At 35.4% G+C, this 24,284-nt stretch overlaps 1 protein-coding gene and 1 pseudogene across 4 annotated transcripts in view; both read right to left on the bottom strand.

Moving 5' to 3' along the window:
- The window catches only part of LRBA (LPS responsive beige-like anchor protein), a 765,281-nt gene that overhangs the window by 154,154 nt on the left and 586,843 nt on the right, over positions 1–24,284 (bottom strand). For all 4 annotated transcript variants that reach the window (XM_030816230.1, XM_030816232.1, XM_030816231.1 and 1 more), the window contains 3 exons: positions 22,202–22,342; positions 20,756–20,875; positions 1,389–1,541 (listed from right to left, as the gene is read on the bottom strand). In XM_030816230.1, coding sequence (XP_030672090.1) covers positions 1,389–1,541; positions 20,756–20,875; positions 22,202–22,342 — 414 coding nt within the window. The remainder of the gene's footprint in view (positions 1–1,388; positions 1,542–20,755; positions 20,876–22,201; positions 22,343–24,284) is intronic.
- On the bottom strand, positions 7,814–8,809 carry LOC105740052 (annotated as a pseudogene).

Raw genomic sequence — 24,284 nt, forward strand, 5'->3', positions numbered from 1 at the left:
TTATTTACTATTTTCTGAGTGCCTACTATAAGCCAGAGAATATTCTAGGCATTTTACATACATAATTACAATTGTTTACTCATAATTTCAAAATTACAAATGAAGAAACCAAGGCTCAGAAAGGTTAAACCGCTAAGGTCCCACAATCAGCAATGTGATTGATAAAGCATTGGGAAATCTGGTCAGATTCCAAAGCTTACACATTCTTTCCACTCCCCTGCATTGTTTCCAGTATATATAGAATGCAAAATTTCAATAATAATGAGACTGTAATAGGATCTGGAAGATAGGATTAATTGTTGGTATGAAAAGAAAGGAATGCCACATTAAAAAAATGCAATAATTTTCCTTTTTTACGTGTGAAGGAAAAACACAATGCAACTGAGATTTCACTTTTAACGTAGAGTATGGTAAACATTCTACTTTTATTTTTTAAATTTATTTTTTTTTTATTTTTTCGAGACGGAGTTTCACTGTGTCACCCAGGCTGGAGTACAATGGCATGATCTCAGCTCACTGCAACCTCTGCCTCCCAGGTTCAAGCGATTCTCCTGCCTCAGCCTCCCAAGTAGCTGGGATTACAGGCGCCCGCCACCATGTCCAGCTAATTTTTGTATTTTTAATAGAGATGGGGTCTCACCATGTTGGGCAGGCTGGTCTCGAACTTCTGACCTCAGGAAATCCGCCTGCCTTGGCCTCCCAAAGTGCTGGGATTATAGGTGTGAGCCACCGCACCCAGCCAAGATTCTACTTTTAAATACTAAGAATAAAGCTCCCTGATTTCAAACTTCTGTGAAACTTAAAAGGCAAAAAGGAAAAGTCATATTAGTGTCTCAAAAACAATACTGAACCCAGATAATGAAGGACACTAAAGAATCCACTAAAGAGGATACTAAAGAGTTGTTTGTAGGCACAAATTTAATGTGCTTTTAAGTTTTAACGTTTTCATATTCTCAATATTACACAAAGATTTCCTTCAAATGATAGATACAGGACATAATTTGAAAATCTTGTTTCTATTATGAAAATGTGCAATGGCCTTCTAACCTGGAACACAAAATTACGTTCCTTTCCTGGAAAGAGAAGCTCATGTTTGGAAAAACTTACAATCCCAATTTCACTTCTAACTTTCGCTTACAATTTTGAATCATCATGTATGTATGAATGTAACTTAAATTCTGCATAAAAGAAACTATTATTTTATATATCAATTCAATAAGATTTCATAAAGTATATACAAGGATTCTTGAGCTATTATGTCACTTTCAGTTAGTCCTATCACCTACAGCTTTGTCCAGAAGAGCAACGGTTAATGATTATACACCAACACATGAAAGATGCTTTGAGCAAAAGCTCATAACAGACAGAGTAGATGATTACTATCTTACCAATCTGTTTATGTGAACAAATTCTTCTGAGGTTTTGGCCCAAGGAGGAAGTTCGACATCAGACACTACTGTCCCATCATCCATCACTCCAAGATTATAATTATTGAAGTTGACAAACATCTCAGGGAGATAATAAAATTCAGGGATCAACTCCTATATAAAAAAAAAGACAATGTGATATTATAAACTGTAGGATACTGACTAGATATTCAAAAAAAGGACCTGATCATTTTCTATTGTTCAGAAGAACAAAATAAACACAGGGAATTTTTTTTTCTTTGCATATCATAGCCCTGTCACAGTTTCTCACAAGGTAGACAGATCCTATCCAAGCCAATTTAAATAAGATCTTACTGGTATAAATAGCTTTCATAGGCTTTCCTTCATGACATGTCTCATAACCTCAAAACTCTTAAATACAAACATTTTAGTAATAACTGACGTTTGACAAGATATAAACATAAATCACCATGCTATAACAATAATGACAACCTAACTAGATCTTTTATGAGGTATATGCAATTTTTGCCAGAAAAACCCAAAATCTTTCTAAGCATTAAAATGCCACTGTCTTGGTCTCTTCATCAACCAGGAAGATAATTTATTACAGTTTAGCCATGGTTTGTCAGTACCTTTTCCTCACATTTCAAAACAGTCAAGTTTAAAGATACCAACTCTGATAAAAGATCAAAATGTAAAATTAGTCTAGAAAATGACTTGCATGAGAAACTGAGTAAATTCAATACGTAACTTTAATAATGACATTTAATAAGCAGAAAAATGCAGCTGTTTAGCCTTTTGTGTGTAATAAACCCCATATATAACTATTTCAGAGGCTCTGTAGATCAGACTTGAAATCCAGTCTTGACATGGGTCAGTGGTTCAGTGGTCTTTCAGATACCCCCTCAGGGCCAGCTATGGCAGGCCCGGCTTTCCAAACAGTTGAGTAAAATAGGGAGGTCATCAGATTTTGGACAAGGTCAGTATGAACTTGCCAGAGCAGAGAAAAAAAAATCCAGCAGGAATTAAGCTATTATCACCTCCATCATCCATGTGAAATGTTGCCTGACTTTGAATTGTACATCCTTTGTTTACAATCACAATAATTAACTAAGCAGGGTAGAAACGAGCTTGTTCTCCTTCCAAATGGCTGACAACCACCTGACCATTAGACTTAAAAAGCCTTTTAATTGAACAATTTAAAAAAAAAAGACCTTGTTTAAAGCTTAACTATAAATAAAATTAGACTATAATCACACAAAAATTTTAAGATTCTCATCTCCAAAAACAATGCATATAATTCTAATTGACAAAAGGGGAAAAAGCAGATGTGTGTTATTTTATGAAGCAAAAAGCCATATCCAATTTGTCTGAGCTAACACTTATTGCATGGTATGAGTCATACTCTCATACCATAAATAAATAAACTCTTAATAAACCTTATTACATTTAATCTCACAACCACTTTACAAGGTAAAGTATCAATCATTTCTACTTAAAAAATGAACTAAGGCTCAAAAAACTGCTTTGTCCAACGTTACCAGTTGATATATTACAAATATGGAAGTTGGACCTGGACTTGTTTAACTGTAAAGCTGTGTCCTTAGTCATCAAATAAGCCGGGGTTCTACTTACATAGTATATGCAGTGCTAAACATTTTAAATATGAGTTTTTAACTTATATACAAAGTGATTTTTAAAAAAGGAAAAGAAACTCTAAACTTCTAGCATTTTCATGATGAGAAAACAACTGGCTATCCTGAATACATATATCTTTCATATATATATATATTTCTCTCTCTCTACATAGCAATTGTTATATAAATAATTGAAAAAGAATTTTTGTAATGTTGTGATTTATCCCAATAAATCACTATATAATTTTCCAGTATTAATTTGCTGAAGTGTGTATTCAATTAATTTCCAGCTTTGACAAATTTTACCAAAATATGTTATTTTCACTTCATAATACTTGTGCTATTGAAGATGAATGTTACTATTCCCAGGCCTTGTTTTACAATAAAGAGGGAGGAACATGCTTTCCTTGTTCATTGACAATCAAAAGCAGCATTTGCTTAATTAAATACTAATTATTCTCATTTCAGTAATACCCGCTGCCCACTTCCACTCCCATTGACACTCTATCATGATTAGAAGATAGTGTCCCTCTTCTGCTGGTTATACCTACCACACTCTTGTTTTATAATTCTCCTAGATTCAAAACAATAATTATAATGGATGAATTTTAAGTGCTAGTTTTCCCCCGAGTTTTAAAATTTGAGAGATTCGTCATTTCTATTGTAAATTAGAGATGCATAATAAAATATACCTAAATGCACAGTAAAAATATACCTAAAAAGTACTCTTACCAACACCAATTTGAGGAAGCAGAATGGAACAAATGACATTTCATAGCAATTATCACAAAACTGAAGTTTTCAATCCTTCTAATGTATAGCACCAAAATATTATCATTTTGTATATTTGTCTGTATCTTCTACATCTGTTATTTCATTCAGGTTACTCAACAAATTGACAAAAAATTTATTTGCTCAAAACAAATATTCTCCACAAGTTTTTTTTGTTTTTTGTTTTTTTCTTGGTTGTTTTTTTTGGTTAAGAGACAGAGTCCCACTCTGTCACCCAGGTTGGAGTACAGTAGTGGCACAATCATAGTTCACTGTAACCTCAAACTTTAATCGATCTTTCCACCTTAGCCTCCCAAGTGGCTAGGACTATAGGAATACACTACCATGCCTGGCTAATTTTTTAATTTTTTGCAGTGACAGGGTCTGGCTATGTTGCCCAGGCTAGTTTCAAACTCCTGGCTTCAAGCAATCCTCCCCAAAATATATTTTATTACTGGCCCAATTTATTTTTAAATACAAATTTATTATGAATTATTATGTTACTTTAATATTGACATCTTAACCTAAATATAAATTCAATTAGTTTAACTAGAAATTAAATGGAGCAAAACCACCCACAAAACAAACAAGAATTTTTAAATAAGTGATATGAAGAAAGCAATTTCAATTTTCAAGTCTTTCAGCTACATAATTTCTATCATGCTGGGAAGAAGGTAATAACCATCAGTTTCCATTTAATTACTATGGATTTTGTGATTTCCTAAGGAAACATTTTATGTAAATTTTGTACAATGGGCATTGTAAACATATTTCAAAATTAAAAATTTAAACACTAAAAATTAAAAATTAGCTTTCAACATTTCACTTGAAATTTATCAAGATATGTATTTGTGTTTTACTCTATTTTTTCACCTCTCACTCCCTTCACCTTTAATTTTAAGAGAGTAGTCAGGCATTTCCTTTCTCAAGAACATTCACAGGGTCCAGAGCAGAGGCCTCTTGAAAGCATCTTTCTTATTTGTCTTGTGTGAATCTCTAAGCAAACAGAGAGTATGTGAGGTATCCAGGTGAAGGAGGAGTCAAACGTTAGTATTTTTAAAGAGAGAGAAGCCAAACAGGCATAAATTTTTTCCAAGAGTAGGGAAGCAAGTTCTCAAAATCTACAGTCAGCATTTTTTTTTTTTTCCAGCCTGGGGGAAAGGAGAAGGGATGAAGAGGTTACGCAGGAACGCAGAGGATGGGGAATGGTGAGAGGGTCACTATATGCCCATACAGTGCCTCTATGTGAATTAGAAAAAAGGTAACACTTCTAGGCTAATGTAGTCCTAAGAGAATTCAGTTTGGTAAATTGAGTAAGTACAGGCTGGATTTTAGCTTCCGTTCTTTCTCTCAATCAAGTGCCCTTTCATGAAGAACAATATGCCTACTGTACGTAGTAGTCCCATGCATGGTGCACACAGGGAAGCTAGTCCCTTGGCACCATGGCTTTTGGCATCAGCAAATACCTTCTAACACTAACTTGGTATAATCATCAGAGCTGCCTGCCTCCGAAAGATCATATGTATCTTAGACAATAAAGATATGACTAATGAAGAAAACGATGGACTAAAGATGTGAAGGCTAGTTTTCTAGGTATCACATAAGCCTGGATTCTCATTCAAGCCTTGAGAACAGAAGGTCCCTGCCCTACCAATCTAATAACTACGAAGGAATTTTTCAACAGCCTAATATGAAGAAGGGCTGAGTTCAAATTAGGATATTTCTTGTACACTTGAGTTGGTTATACTTTCATATATATTAACTGATAATATCTTTTTTTTTTTTTGAGATATAGTCTTGCTGTGTCACCCAGACTGGAGTGCAGTGGCGCGATCTTGGCTCACTGCAACCTCTGCCTCCTGAGTTCAAGCGATTCTCATGCCTCAGCTTCCTTAGTAGCTGAGATTATAGGCACCTGTAACCACACCAGGTTAATTTTTGTATTTTTAGTAGAGACGGGGTTTCAGCATGTTGGCCAGGCTAGTCTCAAACTCCTGACCTCGGGTGATCTGCCTGCCTCAGTATCCCAAAGTGCTGGGATTACAGGAGTGAGCCACCAAGCCCAGCCATGATAATATACTTCTAGGCCAGGCACCATGGCTAACGCCTGTAATCCCAACACTTTGAGAGGCTGAGACAGAAGGATGGCTTGTTTCCAGGAGTTCAAGACCAGCCTGAGCAACATGACAAGACCCATCTCTACAAAAAAATAAAAACATTTAGCCAGGTATGGTGGCATGCACCTGTGCCTGTAGTCCCAGGTATTCGAGAGGCTGATGTGGGAAGACTGTGAGCCCAGGAGGCTGCAGTCAGCCGTGTTCACACTACTGCACTCCAGCCTGGGTGACAGAGCGAGACTGTGTCTCAAAAAATATATATATATATATTACATATATGATATATATTAAAAGTATATATAATATATAATATAAATATATACATATAATACATATATAATATATATAAATATATACATATATTATACATATATTATATACATATATTATACATATATTATATATAAATATATACATATATTATATATAAATATACACATATATTATATATAAATATATACATATATTATACATATATAATATATGAATATATACATATATTATACATATATAATATATAATATAAATATATACATATATTATACATATATAATATAAAGTATAACATAAATATGTCATTTTATGTATATATTTATATATACATATATATACACATACACAAAATGCAGGAAAAATTCGGTATGAGCAGAAATACAAATAGAATGTAAATGTTATTTCTTATTAAAATAATAAAACTCATAAGAACCCCTCTTAACTATTTGATTTAAACCTTAGGTAGAAATGAAGGGTGATGTAGCACATCATTATCACAAAAAAGAAACCGCATGTATTTAGTTCTTATTCTTTTTTTGTTTGTTTGTTTGTTTAACACAGAGCTTTAGTTTCATGTCACTGTCCTAGCTTCATCTACCTGTTGCCAACAACCTGAAGGAGTTTCTCCATAGCCCTTGATTCCTGAATTGTTCAACATATCAACAGCAACAGTCACAAATACATTGACTTAAGGAGTAAACAAGCAGCTTTCCTCTACAGACCATTGAGCACCCCAGGAAGGCACCGCTGTCTGATCCACCCCAGCCTCTTGGTGTCTGTGTCGAGCAGGAAGGACCTGGCAGCAGGCTGAATCCAAGCACTGCTTTCAGGCCACTCTATTCTCATCCCTGGATCTTCCAGGGGAATAAGGAAAAAAAAAAATGACTGTTTTCCTGCTTTCAAAATGGAGGGCCTTAAAATAAACCAAAGTTCCAGAACAAAAACAAAACACAGGAGCTGGCTGGGTGCACTGGCTCACACCCGTGGTCCCAACATTTTGGGAGGCCAAGGTGGGAGGATCGCTTGAGTGCAGGAGTTCAAGACCAGCTTGGCCAACATGGCAAGACCCCATCTCTACAAAAAAAGCAAACAAAAATCAGTTGGGCATCATGGCATATGTCTGCAGTCCCAGCTACTCTGGAGGCTGAGGTGAGGACTGCTTGAGCCTGGGAGGGCAAGGCTGCAGTGAGCCGAGTTCATGCCACTGGCGCCCTAGCCTAGGAAACAGAGTTAGACCTTGTCTCAAAACAAAGACCCAAAAAATCCCCCATCATCTGCAAAGCCATGCTGGGAGCACAACTATTTCCCATAGGCTTTCTTTTTCCTTGCCCCATTGACTTCCAGAAGGTTTTCCCCTTACCCATCATCATGACTTTTCTCATCTTTCCCAATGGCGCAATTCAATAGGAAGAATTAACAACTAGAAAAGGAAGAAAGAAAAAAAAACAAATCTAACCCTATGAAAACTCTGCCTTCAACATAACTCCAGAGAGATGAACATTATAATACTGGCACTCCTGACCCACACTATCCTCTGCACCCGGTCCCTGACCACATCCTCCTCTCTGGACACTTAGACATCAGGTTCCCCAAGAGGCAAGGTTCCATGAAGAGCACCCTGAGTTCCTTAGAAGAACTGGCACTGCTCTGGCTCCTCTGACAACTGAGGCTGGCACTGTGGGCACCACCAGGTGAGCCTCTGGAACCCACCTGAGGGCCCAAAGGGCTTCTTCATGACCTGGTGGCCAGCAGGGAACTGTTCTTTCTGGTAGACCTGCATGTGCTGCAGTTTGCCCTGGAACTTGCCCTGCAGCCAGGCTGTACTGAACTCCACCACGTGGTCCACCAGGGCCTCCTAACGTGGAGGCACTCAGGACTGAACCAAGAGAAAGGGGATGGATGCCAGCTCTGTACAAGACTTCATTCTTAATGATGTTCCCTAGCCCTGAGAAGTATTTCTGGTCCAATGGTGTATAACAGACAGGCTGAGCCTGGCCTAGCGCTTCCAAGGCTTGTCCTCAATGGAACTTCTCAGACAGGATGTCACAGGTGGGTGTGACCTCTGGGGAAGAGCTCCAAGACATCTGACAATTATAAAATGCCAGGAAGCCACCACCACCAAAGTACACGACCAACCTCGGGGCAGGGTCCCTCCAGTCCCCTCCTTGTTGGCTTTCTTGGATCTGGAGAAGTCGTTCACCCAAACGCTGCCAACAAACGAGCTGACACGCAGCCACCTCCCAGCATCTCCTGTAGGGGTGTCTCCCTTCAAACATTCCTCATCATCCTCTCCCTGGAGGACGAGCTCTGTGGACCATGAGGAGGCATCAAGGGTCTTCTGCCCACGGGGCTCCCAGGCCTACTTTGAGTCCGCAGTCCCTTCCTTCTGTGCTTCTTTTTGTGGAGGCTCTGGCGGTGGGCTGTTGCCAGCGGGCTCCATTTCTTCGTCTGGATCAAATCTAAGGAATAATTTCTTTCCATGGACCTGGCTGTCCTGGAGCCACAGAGACTGGAGGCTGGTGGGCTATAGCTTCTTACTGTTGCTCCCTATCTTGACCACCTGCTTGCCCACAAAAGGAGAGACCAAATGGTGAAATGTCCTCACCAACAGTCCTTCTAGCATCCCAGCTCCGGGTGGGCAGCCCCTTGGCCCAACCCAGCACCAGCTGCACGGCCCGCACAGCAGCTCCAGCACCAGGCGGAGATTTCTCAGCGCCACGGCACACGCGGGCTCCGTCCCCCTAGGGGACGCCCCTGTAGGTTAGTTCTTACTCTTCAGAGAGAACTGTTTTAGGGTCTGGGATACATAAAATGAGTCCCCCCCGCCCAGAGAATACAGATCTAAATCAGTAATAGAGAAAGGATATATTTTTAAGAGAAAATAGGTTGTGAAAACAACTAGGACTCCAGAAGTTCAAATGAGAAAATTATGACTAAAAGTTGGGGTGGCCAGAGAAAGCTTTAGGGAAAAGATCGTAATACATTGCATTTCACTAACACAGAACTCATCAATCTGTATTATGACTGCTTGTTTGTTTCTATCTCTCTCTAAATGGAAGGATCCATGAAATTGAGGACTTTACACATGAATTTAAAATATGACAAGCATTTCTAAGAAACTAATACTGAGGAGAGAGATTATTAAGATTTTACATATAGTATGAAGAACAACATCAAATTAGCACAATTAAATAAGAGAGTGAGCATATATACAGCAAATCCTCACTTACTGTCATTGATAGGTTCTTGAAAATTGCAAATTTACGTAAAATGATATATAACGAAACCAATTTTACCACAGGCTAATTGATATAAATAAGTTCCCACAGTATATTTTGGTTGCCACAAAAACATCACCAAACTTCTAAAAAGAGACCCAAAACACTTCTAATATTAAATATTGAAATAAATGTGAGCTATATATACATCTAAGAAAGATTAACAAAAACAAGATAATTATTTACCCATTTATTCCACTTCAGGGTTGCAGGTGGCCTAACACCTACCGCGGCAACTCAGGGCGCAAGTCAGGAACCCATGGTACCTTGGACAGGACACCAGGTGCCATCCCATAGCAGGGAGTGCGTGGGCGCGCGCGCGCACACACACACACACACACACACACACACACACACACTCAGACAGGAACCATGTAGACACACCAATTCACCTCATGTGCACATCTTTGGGATGTGGGAGGAAACCAGAGTACCTGGAAAAAGCCCACACAGACATGGGAAGAACGTGCAAACACCACACGGACAGTGGCCCCGGCCATGAATTGATGTTTTTTTTCTCACCAGCGATATAACAAAACATTGAATGAAATGACATTATTTGAGGACATGCTGTACTTAAACTATATTGCAGTCTCATCACAAGAAAATCTGCATAAGTCAGTGATGAGAGTTCAATACTCTCTTAATATGAAATAAACATGCTGAACTCAACTGATATATACCAATATGTAACAAAATAAATAAGCATATATACAGCCACAATCTTATTGTGGATGACAATGGCATTTAAGTTATACAGTAGAATTCCATTTTAATACTAAAAGCATCTTTCTAAGAACCATGTCTTGATACGATACCAAATATTACAGTTCAAAATTATCTCTTTTGACAGATGAAATGCAGTAACAGAGTCAAAGACTATGCCTTTCTAATACTTTTAATGCACATTTACAAAGTGAAGTATGTTTTATATTCATCAGAACAGAACAGTCAGTTCTGGATAAAAAACACATGTTCAGCAATTCTTTAAAACATCAGTGGAAAATGGTAAGTAAACAACACTGACAGAAGACAGATACATTTACAATTCACATTTTCTTCTGGCTTGCTCACAATAATTTTAATCTCTATCACTTAGTTAGGTAGATGAGTCTTAGAGGCAGGTAACATGGCCAACATTTAGTGTATCATCTCCTAAGATAAAAATTTGAAAGGTTCAACCAGAGGTTATACCACAGTTCAGGATAAGCCCATTGCTTTGATCACAAATCCCAAGGCTTTCATGGTATAATGACAAGGATTGGTTGTGACCACACATATGCTTTAGTTTTCTTTATTAAGGTATAATTTCCACTGATATGAACAACCTTTGCAGCCAGGCTGTATGATTCTGCTTTTAATAGTAACCAATTCTATGGACTGAACTAAACCTACCACTTCAATATATTGGGGCAAACATACCAAATACTAATCTATCAACCAAAAAGAAACAAGATAATCAAAATAGAAATAAAAATGAAGAAGCTCCTTTTCAGTTAAAATTAAATATTTACTTCATTTTTCCTAAATATGAAATATTGACAACTCAAATGGAAGCATGATAAATTAGAAGTTAATTTAAGGTGCACTGCTTAGGGACACTGATGGTAAAAAAAATGTGAAAGCAAAATTTTAGCTTTTCACCACTGAAAAAATAATTGAAAAAATTGAAAATAAGCTTTCTTAATTAACAAAAAACAGCTGATTAACAATATATTATAAAAATATAAGGTGCATGTTTTGATACATTTTAATTTTCAAGATTTATTGTTAGCCCATAAGTAATAAAACTTTTAAAAAATTCACTAGAGATCAAGTACATTGAATTGCATTTATAATAGTTATTTTAAATCAACTGCATATCTGAAAGCTTTCAAGTTGATATTTAAATTTAGTTTGTCCTAATTTGGTAGATAAAATGCTGTTTTTTCCTACAGTAAAAGAAAAACAATTATTTTCAAAATTGGAAAAGAAAAAATAATCTATAATCCTTCCAGACCAACCCCATAAATATTATGTGGTTTTTAGATATTATAAAACTGTTACTTCAAATGCATTACAATAAAGAAAAATCATGGATTACAAATCAATAGATAAATGATAATCTATTTCTATCTGATATAGTAGAAAGAATAATTGGTTTTAAGTCTTGTCTACTCAACTTACTGTCACATGTACTCAAATTAATTTAATTTCTGTGACCCTTTCTCACCTCAATTGCCATTTCAAAACCACAGGGTTTGCTGTGAGGGTCATATGGGATACTACAGAATTCTATATATACATAAGATATTATTATCATTAGTAGGATTCATGATAAAAATCCCAAATTACAGACTCAACTTGCCTAAATCCTAAAGCCAATAGGTCATTCACTGAATTATGCCCATTTATAAAAGCATTTAACATAACTCTAAGAATACTTAACAAAACTTACTTTCAAAAATATATATGCCCACAAAAATATTCGAGACTTAATAGTTCCTGCCAAATAACTGTGACATTCAAAACAAATATATTATTTTTTTATTAGCAATGACAGTAGGGCTTAACATGCTTCATATTATGATAAATATCCCCAATAATTTATGGTTCTTTCTTGCTTTCAACACATTTTTCACTTCCATGTTTGAAATGGACATCTCCATTGGGCCTTTTGCTGTTCTAGACCCTTATCTCCAAATAAATTATAATTTGGAAACAAATAATAGTGCAAACAAAAGGTGAGCTGTAACTGCCATAAGAGAAGATGCAAATAAAATTTCTGGAATAAGTGGTAGATATATATTTAGTATGGGAGAATAACCACTCATCTCAGTATCTAAGAACACATTAATGAACAGTCTACATTTTTTAGTTGAACAAAAAATATGATAAGATCACCAGTCAAAAAACAAATCACACTTGACACATGTATTTTTATAATTCTGGAAGATATGAATATTTTCCAAATGCCTTAATAGGTTTTTAATTTTCCTGTATAGTATGTAAATAGCATGAGAAGACAAATATTCAGGGGTTCGAGTAATTTTTATCAATAAGCAAAATGTAGTTCACTGTAGACATGAGTACAAACTTCAGTACTTAATTAGCACAAAGGTTCATCATTTAACCTACTGATACTTGAAGAAAAGGGCTAAAGAGATGTGGCTAAATTAACAAATCGCAAGTTATCTATAAGTTACATATAAAAAGCAAGGATAAACAGACATATTTGAGAAAGCTTGAGCTCACTGATGAAAAGAAGAGAGGCTGGCAAAAAACAGAAGGAGGGAGGGAAGATAGGAAGGGGAAAGGAATGAGCACTTAAGTTGAAAATGTGCAAATGCATGAATAAGGATAAGATTTTAATTTTACTTTCTTTCAGCATTTTTTAAAACTCTAAATTATTTAAAAAAGATGTCTGAGAACAGGATGCAGATTTTTTTTTACTAAGAAAATAAAATTACTAAATCATCGAAGTTTAAGTTTTTTAAAAAATAAATACATTAAGAAATACATTTCCATCAATTATGTTCTATTAACTGTAGCTAAGCATTTTCTTATAAACGGGCCTAATACTGATGATATCAGCATCAATGGAATATATTAACATGGTAGAAGATGTGCTGCTAAGGGAAAAAAGAAACCTCATTTATCTTCAGATTGCAGACTTCTGGGATTTCTGAGGTAGTAGAGGGCAAGTCAAAGGTCTCATGTTTTACAAATCTCACAAGCCACAAAACTATTCTATGATCACCTCCACTGTATATTATTATTTAACATGCATATGTAATTTAAAACTTTTTAAGGGTTAAATATTAAATTATATATGAGTTCATATATTACTGCATAGTCATTTATTTTTAAAATAATATTTAATATCTCTTAGGACTTAATTGCATTCGACTTACTTAACTGTAAATATAGAATATACTTTACTGACCCTACTAACTTCATAACTTAATACACTCACCACTAATGATGCACATTAAATTATAAAATAGGTTTTTAAATGAAAAATCCAAGATATGACCAGTGATGGTATGTCCATGTTCGCAAAGCTATCACAGTAATAAAATGTAGAAAACTGAATCATTAACAACTTGTGATCAGCATCTGACATCCAGCTACCAGTTCTCCTGTGGACAGAAAATCTCATCCTAAAAAATGAGATGTTAGTAGTCCCACTCCATATCAGGCACATATCCATTTGAGTTTTGCTGTGCCCTTCTGGCTAGAATAAGCATACACTCTCCATTTTCTCCTCAAACTACCTCGCTATTTTTCCCAGGCTCTTTCACTAACTCTTAGGAAAGCTTTATGCCTCCTGTCCCTTACAGTCAACCAAATGCTCATTTGTTTGCATATCTTTAATAGCTGTGACACAGATCAGGCAGATTGCAAAGCCAATCATATCTATTAACTGGCTGTTACTTGCTGAACTGGCTTATAGAATTAACTCAAGCATTTTTAGACTGTTACCAAAGGCCTTCATATTAGACTCAACTGCCTTTCAGAATCTCTGTTTCTATGTTTTCTACACACCTGAAACATAAGACCAATTAACAGATCAATAAGCATTTCCCAATGTGCCAAACGTCTTTTCTGAGCTTTGTTCACGTCACTTCCCTTGCTCAGAACCCTCTTCATTTCATCACATTATTAATGCAATACATATTTAATCTAGTGCCTACCACGTTCCAAACACCTTTGTAGATCGTAGGGATAAACCAATGAGGAAAACAGTCAAAAATTTAGGATCTCATGGAGCTAATGGTCAAGTGGGATATGACATAATAAAATCAATAAGCATGAGATACGTATGTCAGATGGTGAGTGACATAAAGAAAAATGAAGTCAGGGAGTAAGTAAAAGTGCATGAGGTGATGGGGGCAATTTTAAATAGGGAGGAGAGAGAAGGCCTTACTGAAAAGGGGACATTTGAGCAAAAACCTGAAAGAGATGAAGAATGAGTTCTTAAAGATAACTAAAACAAATGCCTCAGGTGAAAGGAAAAGGAAAACCAAAGGTGCTGAGGTGGGAAGTACTTGAAGGACACCAAGCAGACCCTGTTTAGCTAGAACAGAGTGAATGGGGTGGCAAACAGAAGAACTCAAGATGTAATAGGATTTTGGAAAGGAGTTAGGTAGCGTAGGGTCTTACGTTGCAAAGATTTCAGCTTATACTCAAATAGGAAACCATTTACTATAGGGGGAAGACTGTAAGAAGAATAGCTTTGAAGAAATGAAGATCAGGAATTTAGTTTTGAACATGTTAAATTTAAGATACAGTTTATACATTCAAATGGAGATGTCAAGGAGGGAGTCAGATATCAGGAGAAATGCACAGGCTAGAGACATAAATGTGGGAGGTCTGTTAGACTCACTTTCATCCCTTAAGATACAGCTTAAAAATCACTTATTCTTTAAAGTCATTTGCAATCCCATCTCCCCCAGTCAGAATTAATTTAATTTTGTTTATATCTTACTATATAAGATATAGCACTTATCACCATCTAATTTGTACTAAAAATTATTTTATATATGCCTGTCTTTTTCATCTGGCGAGAGATGCTAACTAAAGAACTGTCTATTTTATTCTTTTAATTCTAAACGCTCTCTACTATATATTAAATATAGCAAATAACCAATAAATGCTAGCCTAACTAAACGTGTTTTGGGGGATTTTAATTGACTTCTCATAGTTTTCTTCTTAAAGGCAGGGAGCTAAATATCTATGACCTAACAAAACTTGTTCTTTCTTCTGTGCAATATATATATGCCCAAGTCATATTTAATCTTTCACCCTCTCCCATCTTACAAGACAAATCAATCACCAAATCCTAACGGTTACCTTCTAAATATGTCTTAAATTTATCCACATTTCTCTAGCCCCACTGGCATTACTGAATATAAACCTTCACTGCTCCTTGCCTAATTAAAACTTACTGACTGCTTCCACTCTGGGCCATGGACAAGGGCAGTACACATGTCAATACCAATCACAGTGATCTCTTAAAAGCACAAAATCTATTCATGTCACTTCTCTGCTCCAAACTCTCCCAAGTCTCCCCACTGCACCCAGGATAAAGTTCATCCTCTTTCACAAAGCAGAAGGCCCCTCATGATTGGTCCTGAATCTCCTCTTTCCTCTTCCTTCTCTTCATTTCAGATGCTGTATCCACGAGCCCAAGGGGCATGAGCCTACCGTACTAAACTGCTGGGACTTGTTTTATTGTAGGTATCTCCTCTAGTGCAAAAGCCCACTGAAGGCAAGAGTTGTGTCATATTTGGTGCTATATCACAACCAGAGTCTGACAGTGGATAAACAAAATTAAAATACAAAATTTTAAAAGTAAATGATATCTCAGGGTTCCTCCAAACTTTTTAATCTAATTTACTTTTGTACAGGTTATACTTTAATAATATATTATTATATTAAATTCAGGGTTTCTAAAAAAAGTATGGTTCTCCAACAATCTCCGTTTCAGATCCATTTACTACTGTTCTCATTCCAAAGTAATGAACTGGGGTGACATTTATGATGCCTTCTATGTTCTAGTACAGAGTAGTAATCATTTCTACAGGAGAGAAAGAAAAGAATTTAAACTGCAGCAAGCCAGATTGTACTTCACCATTAGATTGAATTTATCAACACTAAAGGTATCTCAAATGAGTAGGCAACCTCAAGAGAAGTGGAAAAAAATCAATGACAATAAATTGCCTAGAAAAGCTTAGATATTTGCCTAATATTTAGATGTATCTGTCTAGTCAAATTCATTTAAACTTCATGAGTCTGTAATTCGTTACATAAAATTTGGTCATAATAATTCAAGGTTCAGGCTGAAGAAAGTAATCTATTCTGAACCCCAGTTTCTAAATTTAAGTGAATTTTAAAGATTTAAAACACAGAATCTATTGGGGATTTTAAAACATTATTTATCACAGTGATGATTCTCCAACCCAATTTTAATACTCTGTATTTCAGTCTTCAAGATTACAGATTGTTGCTACTAATTGTCTGTTTATTTTTAGATGAAGTACACATCAGAAACATCATTGTTCAAAAAGGGTGAAGGCATTCTTTCCATATGCCCAAACTATCCCTTGATGTGAGTCCAAAACAATGCCCTGAATCTGCACTGCCCCAATACAGCAGCCACTAGCCACAAATGGCTATTGAACACAAAATGTGTGGCTAGTCTCAACACAGATGTGCCATGTAAATAGAGACATGTTAAGTATAAAACACCACTGGAAGACTTAGTATCAAAAAATATAAAATATCTAATAATTTTATATTGATTACATATTGAAATACTAATATTTTGGATATATATGGTTAAGATAAATTATTAAAGTTAATTTTTTTACTTTTAAAAATATGACTACAAAATCATTTAATTACATAGGTGGCTTATATTTGTGGTTTGTATTATATTTCCATTGGAGAGTAGCTCTAAGCCTACTTAGAAAACTGATCAACACTACTGATCTGCTTCTTCAGGCAGAATAAAAACCATCATTGAGAGGTCAGATCTGAAATGGAATCACCAATGATGCAGAGAAATACAAATGATCCACAAAACTTTAAAAACAATAAATTGTGCTATAAACAAAAGATTGCTTCAGTGTAAGAAAAAGGTCTCTTTCTTCTTTAAAATAAAAAGAATTAACATTTTAACCTTTATTTCATAGGAATAACCTCAATTTTGGGTAATATTATACTTTGAGTATTAGCAAAATTTAAGAAATAGGGATTTTAAGATATTAAAGTAACAGCTCCCCCTCAGCAAAAAAACAATTAAGTTACCAGAAATGTTACCTTATTCTTATTTTTTTCTTTCTGAAAAAATTTAAATCTTTACATACCTTACATTTCGTTTTTGGAAAATCTCACAAAAACGTTTTACAGAATGTATACAATATTAATCAGGCAAGGTATGCTTTAGGATCTACTCAATAAAATGATTCCTACCACCCCACCATCATATTTCACCATCTCCTCTCTACTGTTTAACATTTCTTTAGTATTTCTAGGAACTCCAGCAAGACGATACAAATAAAGTTGACAATTATAACTAATAATGATTCCACCTGAAATATAATGTGATAGCTGAATAAAATATTTACATATATTATAGTAATTTAAGTGTTTTTTTTTTTTTTTTTTTTTTTTTTTTTTTGAGACGGAATCTCGCTCTGTCACCCGGGCTGGAGTGCAGTGGTACAATCTGGGCTCACTGCAAGCTCCGCCTCCTGGGTTCACGCCATTCTGTTGCCTCAGGCTCCCGAGTAGCTGGGACTACAGGTGCCCGCCACATTTTTTGTATTTTTAGTAGAGACGGGGTTTCAGCATGTTAGTCAGGATGGTCTCGATCTCCTGACCTCGTGATCCACCCGCCTCGGCCCCCCAAAGTGTTAACTGTGTTCTTATACATTTATCTCTATTATAATAATTTAAATATACTTTCTAAGGTGCCAAAATGTAACATTTTAAAAATAAACAGGATCAAAACAACAACAGAGGCATGATTAAATTCCTCCTGTTTTTGAAAGACCAACCAACAGGAGGTTCTTTAAATAGCCTGTATAACCATATATTATACAGTTGTCAAAGTATTTGAAAGTCACTAAGTTTTAGGGCCCAAATTAGCTGGTTATCAATATAAAAATGATAAATCAATATAAAAATGATAAATTATCAATATAATTTATCAATGCCCTACTTACTATCTTACAGATATTAGGGTATGGGGGTGGAGACGGAGAAGAAGGAGAATATACACATTGGTGGAAAAATATCAGCAGGCTTCACAAAGTAAGCTCTGAAAAAAATTTTATGCTTCCAAACATAATGAAACCTATTCCAAACATAAGAGGGAGCTGGATTTGATTCATTATTTGTGATGAAACAAGAATAATAAGAAAAGGAAGAAGAAAGGTAAAGAAGAGCATGCGATTTCTTTTGATGTTATAGTTGTTTTGTTTAGGTTTCTTTTTTTTTTTTTACAAGTAGGGTATTTTAAAGAATTTTTAGAGAAAATGAAACCAGACACAAACTAATTAAAGAATCTTGAAAGAAAAAGGCTGAGATTCAGGAAAAAGAGAAAACGAAACCACTAGCATCTATCATATATACCTCCTGTCCATCAAAGCAATGAAAAGGAATGTCTAGTACAGACAGAGGCAGAAAGCTGAAGATATCTACTATTGCTATTATAAAGCAGGAAAAATAATACTCAAATTCATGACTTCATTTTTGTTTATATTTCTAGTAGCAAACTTAGGTATGAGGTTAAAATTTGGTCATGAGATGCTTAACAAATGAAGGAATTTGGAAAGAAAAAAAAAACCACACATAAGTCTTCAATTTCATAACAAAATGTCAGGCTTATCAATATTTTCATTTCTCTTATTATTTCTCAAAAGAGTTACATAAGTAATTAAACAGCTTTGAGATTAGAGGTAAAATTTAACAAAATTATTAAATCTGTTAACTATTCTTACTTTTATCTAAACATCCAGTTCAAAATTATTTACTGGTGATTTGTAAAGGGTATGATATATAATTTTCAAGAGTATATCAGAGTATATTATTTGTGAGATCAAAAACCCTGATAGATGTCCCAATAAAAGATTATTTTTGTATACAATAGAATCTTCTTTAACAAAGTATCTTTCACACAAGCAATGTACTCTACAGTAAGATGTGAATACATTTTGTAGACTTTAAAGTATCAGACCTAAAAGCAAGATGCAATTATCATTACACTGAAAAAATTTTTAAGTACTCTACAGTAACATACACATTAGCAGTATAACTTTTCTTCATTTGGACTCCAATATTTCTCATCTGGCACTTATTTTCTCCCATATGGTATAATTATTTATATATGTCATATTTCTCTATGGAACTATAAGGAACTTCAAAACCATAGGGATATCTCATATACTTAATAGATCTAACACAGTACACCTTGCAGAAAGAGACACCATTTAAAAAAAATAGACTGTATTTCTGTAGGTAGAAGCAAAATTCTAGTAAGGATTATTACTAGCTACTGTGCAAAGTTTTTGATCCTTTGATTTTTCATGCATATAGATAGAATAACTCTTGTTTTTGCTTTATTAATAATGGAATCCTTTACTAAGCAAAATCAGGTATGCTTTTAGAACCAGCAGCAGGCAAAACACAATTATTTTAAGAACAGGTACATAGGATATCTAAATATCTATGTCTGAGATTTTTCTCATGGTATTTTTCAGACTATAGTAATTTTATTCACTGAGTTTGGAATTCCAGCCAGGCACAGTGGCTCACAACTGTAATCCCAGCACTTTGGGTGGCTGAGGCAGGAAGATCGCATAAGACAGTTCAAGACCAGCCTGGGCAACATAGGGAGACCCCATCTTCACAAAAAATAAAAAATTAGCCTAGAGTGGGGGTACATGTCTGGGGTCCCAGCTACTCAGGAGGCTGAGGCAGGAGGATCACTTGAGCCTGGAAGGTCGAGGTTGAGGCTACAGTGAATTGTGATTATGCCACTGCACCTCTAGCCTGAGTGACAAAGCGAGACCTTGTTTCAAGAAAAAAAAAAAGTTCGGAATCCCATTATGCATGGTGCCTTACATGCCTTACATTCACACTACCTACCATATTTTCCCTTCAACAAAAAGATTCTAAAGAGAAAGGGAAAATAAAAAAAACACTCTACAACAAAAGACAGAGACAGAGGAGGGAGAGATTCTGATAGAGGAGAGACAGTCATTTAGAACTTACAGGGAGAGGCTGGGCGCGGTGGCTCATGCCTATAATATCAACACTTTGGGAGGCTGAGGCAGGCAGATCACTTGAGGTCAGGAGTTCCAGACCAGTCTGGCCAACATGGTGAAACCCTGTCTCCACTAAAAAAAAATACAAAAAACCTAGCCAGGCGTTGTGGCAGATGCCTGTAATCCCAGCTACTTGGGAGGCTGAGGCACGAGAATCGCTTGAACCCTGCAGGCGGAGGTGGCAGTGAGCCAAGATCACGCCATTGCACTCCAGCCTAAAGGACAGAGCAAGACTCTGTCTCCAAAACAAAAACAAAAACAAAAACAAAACAATAACAACAAAAACTCCCAGGGAAAGACAAGAGATAGAGACAGAGAGAGAAATGCTATAATTCTTGGCCATTTAATTAAGGACTTATCTTCTGAGATTTATCTTCTGTAAATAGGGCTGTATGGCAGTAGCGAAAATTTTCAACATTCATTCAACAAGCAATGCACTGGCAATAACAACTATAAAACAAAACATTTCTGTACCTTAATATCAGATGTATCACGCTGACTGTTACGCCAAGCTCTGGAAATTGATGAAAAAGTTCGATCTGCATGATCAAATTTGCCTCCTTGCAAATTTAGGAAATAAGTTGTAAAGGGTTCCTAAAAAATAACAATTAAAAAAATCCATATGTTCCCTCATGCATAAAAATGTGGTTTTTATAAATCCTTAGAACTAAATATTTTAATGACTAATAGGCATTAGCTAGTAATATAAACTAGGTATACAATGAGAATTATATCTAAATTATTACATTAATGTTCTCAAGTTATTTTTCCCTCAAAATAAATATTTCTGGCAGGGCACGGTGGCTCACGCCTGTAATCCCAGCACTTTGGGAGGCTGAGGCAGGCAGATCACGAGGTCAGGACATCGAGACCATCCTGGCTAACACAGTAAAACCCCGTCTCTACTAAAAATACAAAAAATTAGCCGGGCGAGGTGGCGGGCGCCTGTAGTCCCAGCTACTCGGGAGGCTGAAGCAGGAGAATGGCATGAACCCCGGGGGCAGAGCCTGCAGTGAGCCGAGATCGCACCATTATTGCACTCCAGCCTGGGCGACAGAGAGACTCTGTCTCAAAAAAAAAAAAAAAAAGAAATATTTCTAAATATTTCAAAAATTTGGTATTTGCAACATTTTCTTCAGGTAGCCTTCCTTTCCAAGAATAATGTATTAATATCATGCAGACATAAATTAGATGTATTTTCTTCATAGTACAGAGAATAGTCCAGTATGTAGTTTTCCTATTGTTATGGCTCAATATTTAATTTATGATTAAGAAAAGAAAAATGTTTGGATGATTTAAAAGCCTCCTCTTAGTTAAAGAACACTTAAATACATATTAGTGGATAATTGCTTGAAATTAGCTAAGCACTATAAATTACTTCTAGGATTTATGTCTGCCTGTATCCTTCTAACAAGCTTTAATTAATGATGTGCTGCTAATGCTTTCCCAGAGAAATTGCTTTCTAGTAGATGAATCACCTTTCAATTTCACAGAAACATTTCTTGTTTAACCAATATATTATCAATACACGACAGCCTTAGTTTTACCAACAAACTTACCTTATTCCATTTGGGGCAACCTTCCAAAATATATAAGTACATGTCTGTGTTAGTAACAACTTACTTAGTTCTTATTTTAATAGACTACATTTTAAAAGAATTTATGCTACAATTTGGGATCTGGTAAGACAGCAAGCATCTGAAGGGGCAAATTTAAGAAAAAAATTCATACAATTCCAGATGAAACATTTTTAAGGCAATACAAGCCAAATGAGAGATAGAGATATTTATAATTAGAACTTCAATAATTTAAACTGACTTTTTTAGTATTCAAAAAAAGATGCTTATAGTTCTAATTTTTGCATATCCTTCACAACACTGAATTTATTTAATCATGGTGTATTATTCAAATTGAACTTACTATTCTTAGCAGCCATGCAAGAACAAAACTTGCAGTTGAGTAATGAGTACCATAGTGAAACTTTGGAACTTGATCGTCTTCCCATGATTCATAACGCTCAGCGAAGAATGCTGCTCTTTTTGGGTTCAGAGCTCCTACTGGCTGCCAATAGGGAGGGAAAAAACCAAGAAAACATCAATGTAATCATCCTTCATGTCTTCCTCTCTTCTGATGATATCCTACTGGTAGGTATAAAAGTGAATTTTAAAAATATATACTATTTAAGCTGCAACACGGTATCATATTGGGGAGTAAAAAGCAACATTTTTTCCAACACAAGTTAAACACGACATATAAGTAAGTGAATGGATGAACCCATCATTTCTCCGTAAGTCTAGTTTTCATGGAACATAGGTGTTTAATCATCCCATAACAAGCATCACATAAAGACAATTACATGAAGTGAGATATCAGCTATACAACACTTTGGAAAGCACCTATAAAACCACATTTAGTTAGTTAGAAGCAACAACCAGAAACAGAATCTTAAAGCTGAAGGACTGACTTATAATGGGTTCTTAGAAGAGGATGAAACAAAACTGGGAGATAGGTGAGATGGAGTACAAAGGAAGAAACTGTGGGAAAACAGGTTAAGAAACTAGAAATTTCTACTAGTGTGAGTGAAAACAAAGGATAAAAATATGCCTATATATCTATATAGATATATACATATATATGCATATACTTTAACCAGAGGATAAAAATATGCCTGCATGAACTATATATACCACATTAAAAATATCACATGAAAAATAATGTTATATATATATATATATATATCGCATTAAAAAAAGAATAGTAGACAGATTATGAGCTTATACTGGAAAATAATACTTTACAGCAGAGGTCCCAGAGCAATATAGCAACATGGTAAAAACCCTGAGCTCACTGGAATGATAATAATACTTATTCAGAAGGTTGTTTTGGAAGATAAAAATGAGTAGGTACATTAAAGTCCAACAAACTATGCCTGACAACATTCAAGGAATGCTAACTATGGTTTTTAAGATAATCGTTTAGAATTTGGGTAAAAGAGTTTGAATGAAATAATTGCCTTTAGCAAATTGCTTAGCATAAGATAAAGCTTAATAAATGTTAGTTGGTACCTATATCTTTATTGTTGTTACTGCTGTTGTCATTTAGGTAATACACGAACTCCATTAAATAGCAGGCAAAATTCTGTGTGATCAAGCCTATGCATGTACATTTCCTTACGAAGACGTAGAGAATATGCTTGAGAGTCTCAAAGGAGTCTAAGGCTCAAAAAATGTTAAGATCAACTGCTTTAAGTAACAATTCATTCTCAAAAAACATCCTGATATCTAGAAAATCTCTATTCCTTATTCAAAATGTTAAGTACCCACTCACTGAAAAAGACATGATATATATATAAAAAGACATGATATATTACTTCTCTTAATAAGATACAGAAGCCAGGTGCAGTGGTTCACACCTATAATCCCAGTGCTTTGGGAGGTCGAGGTGGGAGATTGTTTGAGTCCAGGAGTTCAATACCAGCCTGTGCAACATAGTGAGACCCTGCTTCTACAAAAAATTTTAAAAATCAGCTGGGCATAGTGGCATGTCCCTGTAGTCCCAGCTACTCGGGAGGCTGAGGTAGGAGGACTACATGAGCCCAAGCACCTTAAAGCCTACTGTGAGCTATGATTGTGCCACTGTACTCCAGCCTGGGTGATGGAGAGAGTCCCTGTCCTGTCTCTAAATAATAAATTAAAAATTCTTTATTTAAAAAAAGATACACAACAGTCTTTTGCCTTATACCATTTATGAACACCTACTAGTTAATCACTCCTTATTTATAAGAGAAAGAAAATATCTGATTATTTGTGGAGAAAATGTTAAAATAAATAAATCAAAAATATTGGTTTAAAATGGATGCACTGAGAAATATTTTATTGAAAATGAAGCAATGTTCAGACCAGTTTTTAAACTGCTTTTCATGTTACATAATGTTAAGCAACATCTTAAATTTATCATTATGGTTATCTTTATTAAATTGTTAATTATTTTTTCAAAACTATCT

The sequence above is a fragment of the Nomascus leucogenys genome, chromosome 7b (assembly GCF_006542625.1).
Source record: "Nomascus leucogenys isolate Asia chromosome 7b, Asia_NLE_v1, whole genome shotgun sequence".
Lineage (NCBI taxonomy): Eukaryota > Metazoa > Chordata > Mammalia > Primates > Hylobatidae > Nomascus > Nomascus leucogenys.